At 41.6% G+C, this 14,027-nt stretch overlaps 1 protein-coding gene across 2 annotated transcripts in view; it reads left to right on the plus strand.

Annotated features, from left to right (window-relative positions):
- The window catches only part of LOC113123438 (protein FAM126B), a 35,924-nt gene extending 22,707 nt beyond the window's left edge, over window positions 1-13,217 (plus strand). Inside the window, exons 7-13 of one of the 2 annotated variants that reach the window (XM_026295511.1) lie at window positions 1,003-1,118; window positions 2,544-2,639; window positions 3,419-3,535; window positions 5,927-6,014; window positions 6,189-6,345; window positions 7,053-7,226; window positions 9,772-13,217. In XM_026295511.1, the coding sequence (XP_026151296.1) occupies window positions 1,003-1,118; window positions 2,544-2,639; window positions 3,419-3,535; window positions 5,927-6,014; window positions 6,189-6,345; window positions 7,053-7,226; window positions 9,772-10,448 (1,425 nt within the window). In that variant the 3' untranslated portion in view covers window positions 10,449-13,217. The remainder of the gene's footprint in view (window positions 1-1,002; window positions 1,119-2,543; window positions 2,640-3,418; window positions 3,536-5,926; window positions 6,015-6,188; window positions 6,346-7,052; window positions 7,227-9,771) is intronic. The other variant, XM_026295512.1, reaches the window with a different exon arrangement.
- The last annotated feature ends 810 nt before the right edge of the window (window positions 13,218-14,027 follow it).

The following is a 14,027-nucleotide window of genomic DNA, read 5'->3' on the forward strand; positions in this document are numbered from 1 at the left end:
GACTTTTTCTCCACACACTACAAGAGTAAACTGGCCTTGTGACATACAGCATTCTCATCAGGACATAAATTACCTGTGCCTCTTTCACTTTGTATTTGATTCAGGAAAGAATGAAAGTTAAGATTAACCTTCTTTTGCCATATGAACCAAATTTGCCAGTTGCAGACATTGGCAAATATCACAAATCATTTCAGATTTACATAGGTTTTAAAATAAAAACTACAAATGGCACTGTAATTGTATATGTAACTATAAAGAAGGTCAGATGTCTGACGAATACTCTTTTTTTTTTTTTTTTTTTTTCTTGTAATTGAGCACAGTGGTTAGCATGTTTTGGGTTTTCCCCAGGAAATCACCCAAATCTTGTACTGAAGAAGAGTTTATTTTGTAGATAATGACCTAAAAACATGTGTGCCAGATTCATTAAATCTGTGTCATTTGATGTGTAATTTAACACCTTTCCCCACAGGCTAGTGTTTTAAGTCATAACGGTATATTACTTTTTATACTGTCAGTGGGAGAGATTGTTATGTGCAGGAAGGTGGCCAAAGTCCATTGTAAAACACTGCAGGGAACCCTGACCTGTCAGTATAGCATTTAAGTTGAAGAAAGGGGCTAGTACATGATTTCAGCTAGTACAGGGGAAAAGCCACAGCACATAGATTTTAATGGAGAAATTGCAGGGTGCCCTGCAATCTGCAATGGGTTTAAAATCTATCTGTTCTCAAATTTGGGAACATATAAACAGGGCCGAAAAAGTCAAGTGCTGCCAGTTATGGTAACCCAGTCAAAGATGAGTGTTTTCAGAGTTCAGGGTGGTGATATCACTCCAGGGTAATAAAACGCAACTGCAAAGCCCTGAGTTTTTCAATCAACAGCTTGAAGGGCACAGCAGATCGTTTTCACCTGCTGGCTCACACCATCCTCACCACCAGTTTACTGACATGTTGTAAAAATGTTTCATTAACTGTGTTTCTCGTGTGTGTGTGTGTGTTTGTGTAGCCTTCTAGCCTGGGCTCCATGGCGTTGACAGAGGGGGCTCTCTGTCAACATGACCTCATCAGAGTGGTGTACAGCGGCCTCCACCCTCAGAGGGAGACCTTCACGGCTCAGAACAGGTACCGCTCTGACTCAACCAGCTGCTGACACAGAAAGAATAATATGGGACGGAGCACAGACGTCACAATAGAGACTGAGTAGACGTTGGTGCGTTGTAGGCTGCAGTAAATACATATGGCATCACCTACAGTATGTCGTATTTCTTTTTTCATTTTTAATTATAATTTCTTGCATTGCTTTGTTCTGCCTCATCCTGCCAGACTCGGCGGGCCTGAAAGCTTTTTTGGCTCTTGTGTTTTTTTTCTCTGCTGCTATGGAAGAATATTAATCTTAGCATAGTAATGAAGCGTGCTGGAATCTGCTGCCAGAAATATCATTCTGCTATTGAGATGAGCAGAGATCTACTTTGCACATATGTTTGTTTGCAGTGACACATCTGAACTCAGAGTTGATAATGTAAGGGTGGCACTGATAATACTGGTCATCCTGTATGTTGTTCAGAGCAGCATCTCCCCTCAGCTACGATAAACATGGAGTGTCATAAATATACTGAATGGATTTCATCAGGGCCATAGTTTATCTGGAAATCCATTTGTGCGGCTGGGCCGAGATAGTGTTTATAAGTAGAAAGCCCAAAGCTCCCGAGAGGTGCCGACTCACTCCAACTGATGATATACAGCCAGACCATTTACTTCCCCCTGCGCAGAGAGTCAATTATGGCCCTTACACTCGAGGTCTTCCTCCCGTTGTCCTGCATCACCATGCACACACACACATACACACACCGTGACATGTGTAGAGCACATTGATTGGTGGATTCAATTCCCGTCAAAAGATAAGCCTGAAAAGTAGATAAAAGACAACCAGTAATGCAAATGTATCTCAGACAGACCTTTAGGACTTTTTATCTGTTTGCATTGACACTGCCAGTAGGAAGGCCGAAGTAAAAAAAAAAAAAACTTCCTCCAAAGGTTCTAAGAATTATGAAAAGATTCCTCTGGTACGAAAGTACCTAATAAAAACCATGAGTGACATGCATTTAATTCGACAAGCACTAAGACACAAAAGATGATAAGTTCAGTGTGCATTATTAGCTTTAGCACACTGATGGTCTGTGCTTCAGATTTAAATAAAGATCAGGTCACACTTTATGGCCAGTTAACATGGTGTATAATATTAGTTTTCAGACCTGAATATTTAGGCTCACACCGTCTTCATTTGGACTGATACTGCTTAGGTAATCAGTTTCCTTAGTAGAGTACTAACAGTCAATAAATGGCCTGAGCAACTCTCCATAATTGTCTTCAGTAAAGGTGTCTCAAAGAAAATGTTGCCTAGAATGTCAGTGTGTTTGTTTAGGCTGAATTGAATTGAGATTAAAACTGATTTTCACATTTTGAACCTCTTCTCATTCTGAACTGAGTTCATTGGTACCCAATGAGGGTCTGTGTTACTATGGTTGTTTCTGTGTTTTGTGGCCATAGGTTTGAAGTGCTGTGTTTCCTTATGCTCTGCTACAACTCCGCTGTGGTCTACATGCCCCTTTCTTCCTATCAGTCAGTCTGCAGAATGAGCTCACGGTGAGAAAAACACACGTTCAAAGAGGGTTTGTGTTTGCTTTGTCTTTGTTTTTGCAGTCACAGATTTGTGTTTCCTATACCTAGATAGCGACCATCCACGCCTCCTCCTACTTCCATTACTTTCTCTTCTGAAACAAGAATTAAATCACCTCTTGCACCCTGTAGCCATAACCTGACCTCGATACTGACTGTCTTCTGTGCAGGAGGATTTGATAAGTGCGATTTCATTAGAGCTCAGTCGTCCGATTGGCCAAGGGAAAGTGTCACTGCTGGGTACCCGTCTGACTCCGTCTGTCTTAGAAACTATGAAATGGCCTGGAGTGAAGAGAGAGGATCGATGTGGAATACACAATATGATGCTCCGTAGTGGATCTCCTGCCTGGTGATTGTTCACTGCTGCGTGCACACAGTCCAGGATATGCAGACTTTTCCTACTGTGAGCTAGCAGACAGACAACGCCTGAAGCAAGCTCAGTCTAGACAGAGAGGAAGCTGTGACTGTGAAGATTTCAGGGCATGAGAACAATGCTGTCTTTCTTTGAGTTCAGCCTCACAGTGTAAACCCCCAAGCACTGCGTTGTCTGAACTTGCCCGACATCTGAGTGTAAAACAGTTAAAATGTGTCGCACCTCGCACTTAGTAGTTGCTGATTTTCACTTTCTCATTCGGACTCTGTAAACCTTTTTCTTTTTATTTCTCCTAAACCCCCTGTGTTTGTTTGTGCCTGTGAATGCCTTTACTCTCTTTACTCATGTAACTGTGTGTGTTTTCCCGGCTCAGGTTATGTGTATGTGGATTCCCACGGCAGCAGCAGAAGCTTTGGAGGGAACCGTGCAACCGTGTGCTGCTGGACCCCGAATTCATGGTGCAGATGCTGACTGCTGTTTATCATGCCATGTATGTATTGTTAAACCTGACATAAGATTTGGCATATTATTATAAGTTAATATGGAAATTTCATGAGCAGATACTTAAACATTCAGCACTGAAGCAGTTACAGAGCATCATTCATTTGAAGTCATGTTTTTGGCCAACAGGCAGATGTAACTTCAACATTCATTGTCTTTTAGCTCTGTTTTTTGTCTGTATTAACTCCTAAGGGAATATCTGTAGGTTTTCAGCTGCTAACTGCTTAAAATGTTCACCAACTAGTTACCTACAGTGTCTTCCTGCTGCAAAAATGCTTCTCAGAGCTTTTTTCATTGAAATCAACTGCGTGCTTGAGCCTACTTTAAGAGCAGTGATGTTGAACTAAACAGTCAATTTACAAGCAGTAAAGCAGTTTGGCAGCTGAAAGTGGCTGCACCCTACAAATTTAGGTACCGGTAATAATTTTCTGTAGGTTCATACTGATGTATTATTGGGAGGAGGAAGATGATCTCACTTTTGCTCCTCATTTTAATAGATATAATAATACAGATTTAGTTTATGAATTAAAAATAGATAATAAATTAGATAAATGGTTTCTCATTTCTGATGTTTGCCACCGATGATGGCAGTCTCTCTAGTTTTGTTGTGATCTACTGCAAAAAAATCTAACAACATATGTTAGCACTCTATCGAGGATAGAGGCTCCCCATTGTACAGACCGATTACACTGGCAAGAGGTGATTTCATCCCATATTAGGAGAGTCGTTGCAAAGCTGATTAGAGGTCCTCGATGACAGCTCTTCCTTACAGATGGATCCTCCGATGTGGTAGTGACTGGAATCAGTACTGTTGAAGACGGTGTAGTAAGGAGGGTGGGAGAGAATGAGTATGCATTTTGCCTCGTCGTCCCATGAGGATACAGAGAAGCAATTAGGAGATTGAAGCAGTCAGTGCAGCTGGGAAAAAAACACAGACTGTGTGCATGTGGGAGCCTTTATAGTAATCCCTACCATAGGTCACCTCACTACCAGCCAGTGTTCTCATATTCACCCTTGGCACAAATGAGCACACATGAAGGGCAGATAAACATGAATCCACAGCTCCATGCCTACAGAGGGACCTTGGACCCTGCTGAGGACACGCTGGGATTTAGGACTTAAAATGTCCAGTAATGCTACAGCACTGTAATGCCACATGAGGAGAGAGCAGGAATGTCCTGCAAGGATATCAGAACAAATATATAGAATAAAAATAGACAAACTCCATTGTGGTTTTCTTCTTCTTCTTCTTTTTTTTAAAAATGTGTTCTGGAACAAATTTTCAGCCTCCGCAACATCAGGGAGTCTTTCACCTGCCCATTGATGCCATTCTTTTCATCTTGAGTCTAAAGGGAATCTCATACATTTGTCCCTGGCTGTGTATATTGGAGCATTTGTGGGACTAGATCAGAGAGTTTAGCCATGCAGGTCTTCTTCCTTTATATGCAATTAATTAATGTTTTGTTGCTGTTCCTCTTATCCTTCTTGACTGAATATGGGGATATAGTATTATCATCTTATGCAAAGTACAACTTTGATCCTGAACAAAGAACAGGGTGATAAAAAAACAAGATCAATAACAGACTTGCAATCATCTTGTTTTTGCTCACATAATTTTATTCAGTGTTCATTTTTCCCAGGTGTTCTCAGGAGCTCTCCTTTATAGCACAAGGTGATCTTTATGCAAAACAAGCAGCATTCTGCCTAATGAGCACTAATGGTTTAATAGTTTAGACATTTTAATAAATAATTTCTCAGATCAGTGATCTCCAGCAGTATTCTAAGAGTTATTTCACCTTTTTTTTTTTTTTTTTAATCCTTTTTTAATTTTTATGTGTATCAGTACTGAGGTAATTTATTGTTTTTAAATGGTTGTGGTTCTTCTTTGTTGCCTTAAAAAAGCATTTTAATTACTTTTTATATTACTACAGTGGACTAACCTTGGACAAATTAGTCATCTTAATTTCATTTTCCAGATGTCAGCAATCTAAAAATTGTATTTTTTTTTTTTTCAATAATGCAGGGTATGACACAGATTTTTTTTTGTTTTTTTTTTAATGCACTTGACATTTCGCTACACAAAGAATTTGTGTGTTCCCTTGAAAACAATAGCTTCAAGAAAGAATGCTTAATAGGTTTGACAGGCAACAGAGGTGAATAGTAACAGTGAAGTGTAATCACTGTGTCTGGATATGTGCCCAACTTCTCTTTCCCTACCTAACTGTAGCTGCAGGCATTAATGAATAACTAATAATAGTTCTGGTGGGATGGGACTCAGTCATCGTGGCGTCTTGTCAGACACTCCTGTTCACTTAAATAAGCTCACAACATGAAATAAAATGTGGGTGTGTGCTTTTGTGTTTTGTGTTATGATGTGTAGATACAATGGAGAGTGGGAGATGGGGCGGGAAGCTCTAGAGGACATTCTGTACAGAGCACAGCTGGAGCTTTATTCTCAGCCTCTACTGGTAAGACCAGCAGCACTGGGTGCATGCTGTTAATTACATACAATGCAATAACTGTGGAGCAAAAACACTAGATCTTTAACTCAGTCATCGTTTAACCATTAAAACATTTTTAATTTTCTCGTAATACTTTCCTGATTGCGTATTGTTCTGCATCTGTCTACGTGTCAACTGCAGCTGGGGAACGCCATGAAGAACTCGCTGCCAGAAAGCGCTCCCGATGAACCACGGGGGCGCAAGGTGCTTCAGGTGGAGGTGACTCCCACCATTAGCCGCATCTCCATCTCGGCCATCACCACCGCTTCCATTCGGCGCCACCGCTGGAAGAGAGAGGGTAAGACTGACATCCTGGGAACAGCAGGAAAAATCTGTCATCTTAACTGCAGCACACAGAAAGATCTCGGTAGTAGCACAGCAGATCCATTACAATACTTTTTTGTCATCCTTATTAATTTCCCTGGGTAGGCTGGACTAGAAGATATGCAAGGAAAGGATCAGTGTTCTGTTAACCTTATGAGCTGTTACTTCTTTTTTTTTTTTTTTTTTTAATCTGTGAAAGGCCTCAAGAGGGAGCTATTTGGTGAGAAAGATACTTTTCTGGTGTTTGTCCTTAGCAGTGAGAAGGAAGAACAGCTTTCTGTGTAAACCAGTCACACCATTAGCACTGTCCAAATGGTGTTTCATGTCTGTTATTGTATGTCCTTGTGTTCATATAGTCTGTGTTGCAGTGCTCGTGCCACTCACTGCTCCTTATTGCTCTTTTTCGCTCGTTTTGTGCATCAAGTGTGTGCTGTGCTTTGTATCACCAGTTTAAATCAAGGTGGTTTAAGAGACAAAATGGTGCCTGTAGAGTCTACTGGCTCCATTTTAGCCAGTAGATGGTCAATTAATGGGGCATTTCATTTTTCTACATTTTATAATCTACTCACCAGTCATCAGACACCACTGTTATTCCTGCTGTGCCCGTGATGAGGCCTGAACTGGTTGCAGCTTGCTGCCACTAAAGAAACACATTTCCCCATCTGTGTTGTTGACTCCCAGATTGTTTTGACTACTCAAGCGATGCAGAGTTGAGCCTCACCGTCAATCCTCCTAGCCTCGCCCAGCACAACCACCACATTCCCTGGGATGCAGCAGCCAAAGAGAAGAGCGGGGAGCAGGCTAGCAGCCACCACAGCAGCAGCAGCAGCATCATTCCCCCCATCACACTTGAGGGTAGGGGACAGGGGCAGACACTCACAGCAGAGAGGGTCTCAGGAGGAGGTGCCCTTTTGATTTGCATCCTCCTAAACCACCTCCTCCTCCTACCCCTCCGCAACTCGTGGGGGTTAACTCTGCTGTTCCCATTTTTGGCTGCCTCTTCACTTCCCCAGAGTATACTAACTCATCCAGTTTATATGACCCTCAGCCAACAACCTCTCTACTAGCAGACCCCTGCCATAGCTTGTTTCCTAGTCTCATCCCAAAGTGGAAGAGTCCCTATTCTGGGTTTGAAGGAAGTGTGGCTAGTGGCCATTTAGCATGGGCCTGTCATCATTCCACGTACTCTCTTTTTCCTAATCATAGCACTAACGTACTTGAGAGTGCTGCCTTTGTCACTCACTGAGCTTGTTTTCAGTGTCCAGTTTGTCATTTGACCTTTTACTCTCAGCTATCCATATCTTCTAATTGGTGTTATGGATTAATTTTTTTATATATTTTTAACAGGGCAAATTCATCAGTTTCACAAACTGGCACAGATTTCCCAACATCTTGTTTCTGTGCTGCCCCTCAGAGTGTTTGATGGCACCGTACGTTTTGGGTCAGTCAGGCCAGCAGCACCCATCTGCTGCTGCCATTATGCAAGTAGCAACCTGCCATTTTGTTTTTTAGTCGACCAGTGTTACTGTAAGCCAGTTTTATGTTCTACCATATTACGTTTATCTTAGCTCAGTGAGTGGGAATGAGCTCTTCATACTGCATGTGCATGCTATGACAAATTTCAGTAGTTTCTGCTAAAACACAAAGCCCTTCAATGACAAGGCCAAATGAACAGACTGAATATTGTCAAAGTTACAAAACCCACTTATTTGTACAGTAAAGATCATCCCACTGCATAGGTCCTTAAGCTTTTTATGGCCCATTTTGTCTTGTTGTGTATCCATCTCCATGTGTGATCTTGAAATGAATGAAGATCAGCTCATTGTCTGGCTTTATGATCAGTTTTTGTCTGAGTGCCATCTTGATCTTTAGTTAAACTGAGGTGACAAGAATCCTGGAGGTGTTTTCATTAGATAGAAATGTGCCAGTAAAGACAGAGGGCTGTATTGCAGTGATTAACATATTGTTTTATTTTATTTTTTCACATTTTAGCGCATTGACTACAAATTGCATTTACTTTATAGCACTAACTTTTCCACAATTTGTGTTTTTTTTATTGATTCCCTCCTGTCTACAAAGCAGTTGCCCAGTTAGCACTTTTAATTGTACAAAACTGACATTGTACTTTTTGTCTAAAACACATTTCAGGCTCTGCCAGCTGATCTTCATGTTTGCCTGATTAGAATCCAAGAGTAGGCATTTAAATGCATTATGCAGGCAAAACTTTGGTCAAAAGGCTAAAACATGCAAAAACGTGGTTATAGTACATGTAATTGCAGCATTGTTTGTTAAAGATTAGACTTCATTCAGGATTGAGTTGGCTTGTGATGGCTTGCAGACTGACCCATTTAGCCTTGTGGACTGTCAGCCCTGACTGGAGTGCTATTGATCTGATGAGGTGTATGGGCTCGCCTCAGTGCTCTCCACAGATTGGCAGGCTTGTCTCTGCCAGCCAGAGCTGCAGGAGGAGTGAGGGATGGGGCAGGAGAGCATGTGTCTTCTCCTCATGATATGTGCATGTCAGTCCAGATCTTCTCGGTTTCTCCATTTCTTTTCTGGTGCTGCCTGCCATTCCCTGTCGTCCAATTCCGCTTGTCCCAACAATGCATGACGGAGACAGACAACTGATCCTATGTCTTCTTTTAACAGGCTTTACCCTGCATACTGTATATAACATGATTGTTTTTTTTTTTTTTTCTCCTAACTTATCTTTTTCCCTTTCAGCTTTCAAACAATGATTTCATATATGGACTAGAAATGATTTATCATTTTGAGTTTGTGTCTCCACCAAATTATCAGAAGATATAAATTCTTAATGTTTATTATATATTGAATATTACTTAATTATTCTACTATTCAAGGTCTGCTCTGTTATGAGGAAGGTTATTGAACTCTCGCTTTTCCAGCTAGTCCAATTTTTCTGTTGATTTGAATACATCAGATAATCCAGGCTCAAGGTCAGTGAGTCCTGTATTGAACTGTTCTTGTGTTTGGTGCATAATGAGTGAGCTAATGAAGCAGCAGGGTCTGTGTGTGTTTTAGCACCGGCCTGCTGGAAGTAAAGTAATTTAGTCGGCTAATTTATTCAGCATTATTTATGAACTCCGTAAACATTATTACTCTTTTTGCTCGGAGTATTTAGAGTGTGTCAACAGGCTGTTAACATCACTGCTATCAGTAGTAGCAGTTAATAGTATTATTGTGGAGGTTGTTTGCAGGTGTAAAAAAAAAAAAAAAAAAAAAAAAAATCTAAAAATAAACTTAATATGCTTCCTGGATTTAAAGCATTCAGTCAGGGTGAATTTGTCAGTAAAACCCACACAATCATTTGACTTCACTCACTTTTCTGCTTGTCTATCGTGCTTTCTTTCTGTGTGTGTTCGTTCATGATTGCGTACAGATGCCGATGGTATGAGCGGCGGAGAGGACTCCTTCAACATCAATGAGCCAGACGAGGGTTTCTCCTCAGGGGCGTCCAACAGCAGCCAGCCAAGCGGCACCAAGGTGGGCGGCAGCATGGGGCAGAGGGGTGGCAGCCTAAACAGCAGCAGCAGCAGCATCAAGAAAGCCATCACAGCCCGGCTGTCTCGGGACAGGGAGAGAGAGCAGGAGAGGGAGAGAGAAAAGGAGAGAGAGAAGGCGGCCGAAAAACAGGCAGAATTGTCAGCAGATCACCAGGTTGTAGTGAGGAGGCATCACCAGAGGCAGCAGTCACCTCCGGCCAGCATCACCTTGGATGCCATTCAGCTGAGCCCCATAAAGAAGCATCTGAGCTTCCCTGCGGGACCCACGTTGGTGCGGACTGGCAGCACCTCCTCCAGCAAGTCCTTTGACTGCATGAATTTAAATCTGAACAGAAGTGAGGACGAGCGAGCGGCGATTCTGGCGAAGGGAGGCACTGATAAGGAAGGAGGGCTTCCAGCAGGCAGCGGCACCCACCGCCACTCCACCATTAGCCTGCAGGAGGAGCACCTCATCAGGCCAGAGGATGCCCAGGACCTCCTGTCTCCTGGAGCTCCTCTCACCAAGCAGTCACGCTCCCCGAGCTTCAACATGCAGATCATATCACAGGTCTAACGTGCACTGTGGGATATTGTGGACACACACACACACACACACAAATTACTCAAAACACATCCTCATTCCATTTCTCTCTGTGACTCTTTACAGCCCTACCATGACAGGTTCTGTCTATCTATCTGTGTGCGTGCGTGCGTGCGTGTGTGTGTGTCTTCATCTTCAGATATCAAGAGTTGTGTCTCCACCCTTATAACATCAGTTAAATTTACAATCAAAACCTGCACCTGATACTGGTAGGTAGAGTTACTGAGAATGCAACGAGAGAATAGCAGTAAATCATGACTGTCTGCTGCTGTTAACTACAGTCGAGTGTAGAAATGTTGAGCATGTCGCCGCATCCTCCTGACTGACCAAACTGAACATCCCGCAGAGAAACTCCCCTCGAAAGGAGGAAACGAGAGAAAATTCAGAAGGATGACGAACGAACTGCAGGGGACATATGACGTTTTAGATTTTTTTTGAGTTTCTGACTGAATCAGCAATAACACTTACTGTCGCTCATGTGGAGAAGAGCGGAGATTATTGCTCTTTCTCTTCATTCCTTCCCCTTTCATTCCCGGGCTCATGTGCAATCATAGTTGCTGACTATCTTCCTTGTTAATTGCTGTTTTAATTAGGCATAAATGGTTTTATATATAAAGAAAAAAAAACTTTTATTTTAAAATCACAATCCAAAGAAAGTAGCATTTTTCATTGTTCTTCACTTTAACAGAAATCAGTCCCAAAGCCCATGTTTATTTTATTCTTTGCCAGTAATAGTAATAATGTGTAAAAATCACACTTTTAAGATAAAGTTGTAAAAACAAACTGGAATATGGAAAGGCTTTGTCTGGCCCCAAGCTTTTAACTGGACAAATTTGAAGAAATAGCTACTTTGAAGCTACAAGAGGAAAGAGTCTGTCTTGTGATTTATGTAAAATCTGAAGCTGAATTTTGTGGGAAAACTGGATTAAAACACTGTAGATGTGCAGGTTTGTGTCTGAAGCTAAAGGCAGTGACGGTATTTTTATAGTGGGTTGTTGATCTGGTTCAAACCGTTTAATGGGTCCTGCCTTCCGAAAGCACTTGGTGTTTGTCAGTCTGCATTGAGGTTGGTGTGTGGGGTCATTTTTGACAAGCGGTGAACTACTGCCCTCTGAAGGCTCATACTACTCACAGGGCATCAGCAGTCAACATGACGATCGTGTTGTGCTTTGTGCTCTGATTGGATGCTCATGAAACATTTTGTTCTACCTCATTGTGTGTTCACCTGCCACTCAGACACCTGTCTCCCAATCTGATGCAGGATTTAAAGACCGCAGTAGGTTTTGAAACTGGAGCGTTTAGCCAGGTGGGAGATTATATAGTGGAGACCAATATGGTTTCACACTATGTTCCTATGAGGAGTTGTGACTGAATATTTAGGCCTTGCATTTCAATTAAATCACATTGTGCACAAAATCTAGCTGCAAAACAAGAACATGACTGTTTTTGTATTTTTATTCATATATCAAAGCCACCACTTGGGATTTACCTTATTTTAATTCCCTAGAAATATCCTGCTTGTTTTTTTTTTTTGTTTTTGTTTTTGTTTTTTTTTTTATGTAATGATTTTCAAAGTGCAATTTTTTATCCTCATGTGCATGGTGTGGATCTTCTCTGCTGTTAAAATGCCTGCATCTGCGCACAGTGCTAGCTAGCCTTCTCGTAGAGCTCCCTGCTCAGGCACAGTGATTTGAAAATGGCGCGCTTGTTTGCATGTGTTGTGCCCTGCAGAGCGCTGCTGTTTCAGACGCATGAAACAGGCGGCGAGCAAAACCAGAGTTTCGTCCTTCTCTTTGCCAGATGTGCCAATACACCTCATCATCTTAAGGAAATGCTTTTTTTTTTTGTTTGTTTGTTTTTGTTTTGTTTTTTAGCGGGGGTGTGTTCAAATGCCTATTTTTTTCTGTTCAGTTGTCTTAAGATTAAAGGACAATAAAGAGATGTTTGGACGTAGGGCTCAGCGTGCCCTTAGATGCAGCTTCACCTTTTTTGCCATAAATTTTCCTTTCGTTCACCACAAATGTCTGACACGTTGTACTTCATATGTGAAAACGTTATATTATGCGTCTGTGTACTGTAGATTTCAGCCGTTGTATTGCATTTCTCATGTTACTGGTGATGTGCTCGTTTAAAACAAGAGCGAATGATTAATGTATATAGAAGTCAGTCAAGTCTGCAGTGAAAATCCCACACACTCATGCTCCTGCCATGCTGGAAACCTTCGCAGCTGCTGCTCCTGGTCCTGAGTGAGTCCTGTGTGCACTTTAGCCTTAAACATTTCAGGCCATGAAGCCTCAATCATCAGCTCTTTGGCCTCTTCCTCCTTCTCCTTCACCTCCTCCTGTTTGACTGGACTGTGCAAGAAGAGGAGGAGTGCAGCTACAGTTCACACTCTCACCTGGTTTGTCTGCTGTCATCCCTATGCTGTGTGGCTCCCAGTGAGCGGTGTTCCCATTTGCTGTATTTTTGCTGTGAGTTGAGTAGCACCTTTTTGCTGTTTTAAAACTGGTGACGTGTTCATGTCATTAATATGAGTGCCCCTGACCGAGATTACCAGCAGCCATGTTGGTACTATGTGTTGACTTAGAGTAATCCCTCATTGTCTGGTGTTATTTGCATGTGATCAGGATGGGAAATGAACACCAACCAGCAAATGTCAGTAAAACTTGGTTATGGCTGGAGAGTGCACCTTCCATCAATTTTAGCAAAATCGTAAGCTCTGAAATCCTCACTTACTTTTCAAAACAGTCTTTTTTTTTTTTTTTTTTTTTTTTTTTTTTTTTTTTTTTTAAGTGGTGAAAATCTTAATCTTACTAAATTTGTACTTGGACAGCCATCGCTGCTGGTGGACCAAGTTCATTTCCTGTCCTGCATGTGATAACTGTGGGTTTTGTTTTCATACAGTATAATGCACTTTAATCCAATCCACTCTCCTCAAGATAGTTATTGAAAAGATATATATAGATGTGTATACACTCAATGCAGGGTTTTAGTCTCTTTAAACTAGTATTTCTGTGTGATGTCACATCCAACACAATGCTATTTTTGTTAAAGCCTAAGGGTACAGATATTTATTTTATTTTTTCTTTTCAAAAAAAAAAAAAAAAAAAAAAAGAGAGGTTACGGGTTTTGGGAGGTGTCAGTTTTATCAAAAAGCCACATTTTAAAAACAGCAGCACCAAAATTTTATTTCTTGTGGTCAGAATCAATTCTATGCAACATTTTTTCCCCCTTTGTTTTTCCTTTTTGGTACATGGGCTTTTACTGATCCTTGTTGGGTGGGACGGGGCTGATACATTTAAGCTGATTTTTAAGGTGCAAGTCCAGAACAGTATCCCCATTTAACAGTTCTGTTTATACACCCTTTTGTGGTGCTACAGAGAGAAGGACTCGTGGGTGAAATAAGACAACCATCCATTTGTCATCTGACTGCCCCCACAGAGAGAAAGCCACACCTGGACCTTTGGTGCATGTTGAGCCCATCTGTCAGTTTGCTGCTCTGTGGCTCAAAGACATCAGTGGGTGTATGAAATACAAACCGATTATCAGTGA

Source organism: Mastacembelus armatus, chromosome 21 (genome assembly GCF_900324485.2).
Source record: "Mastacembelus armatus chromosome 21, fMasArm1.2, whole genome shotgun sequence".
Lineage (NCBI taxonomy): Eukaryota > Metazoa > Chordata > Actinopteri > Synbranchiformes > Mastacembelidae > Mastacembelus > Mastacembelus armatus.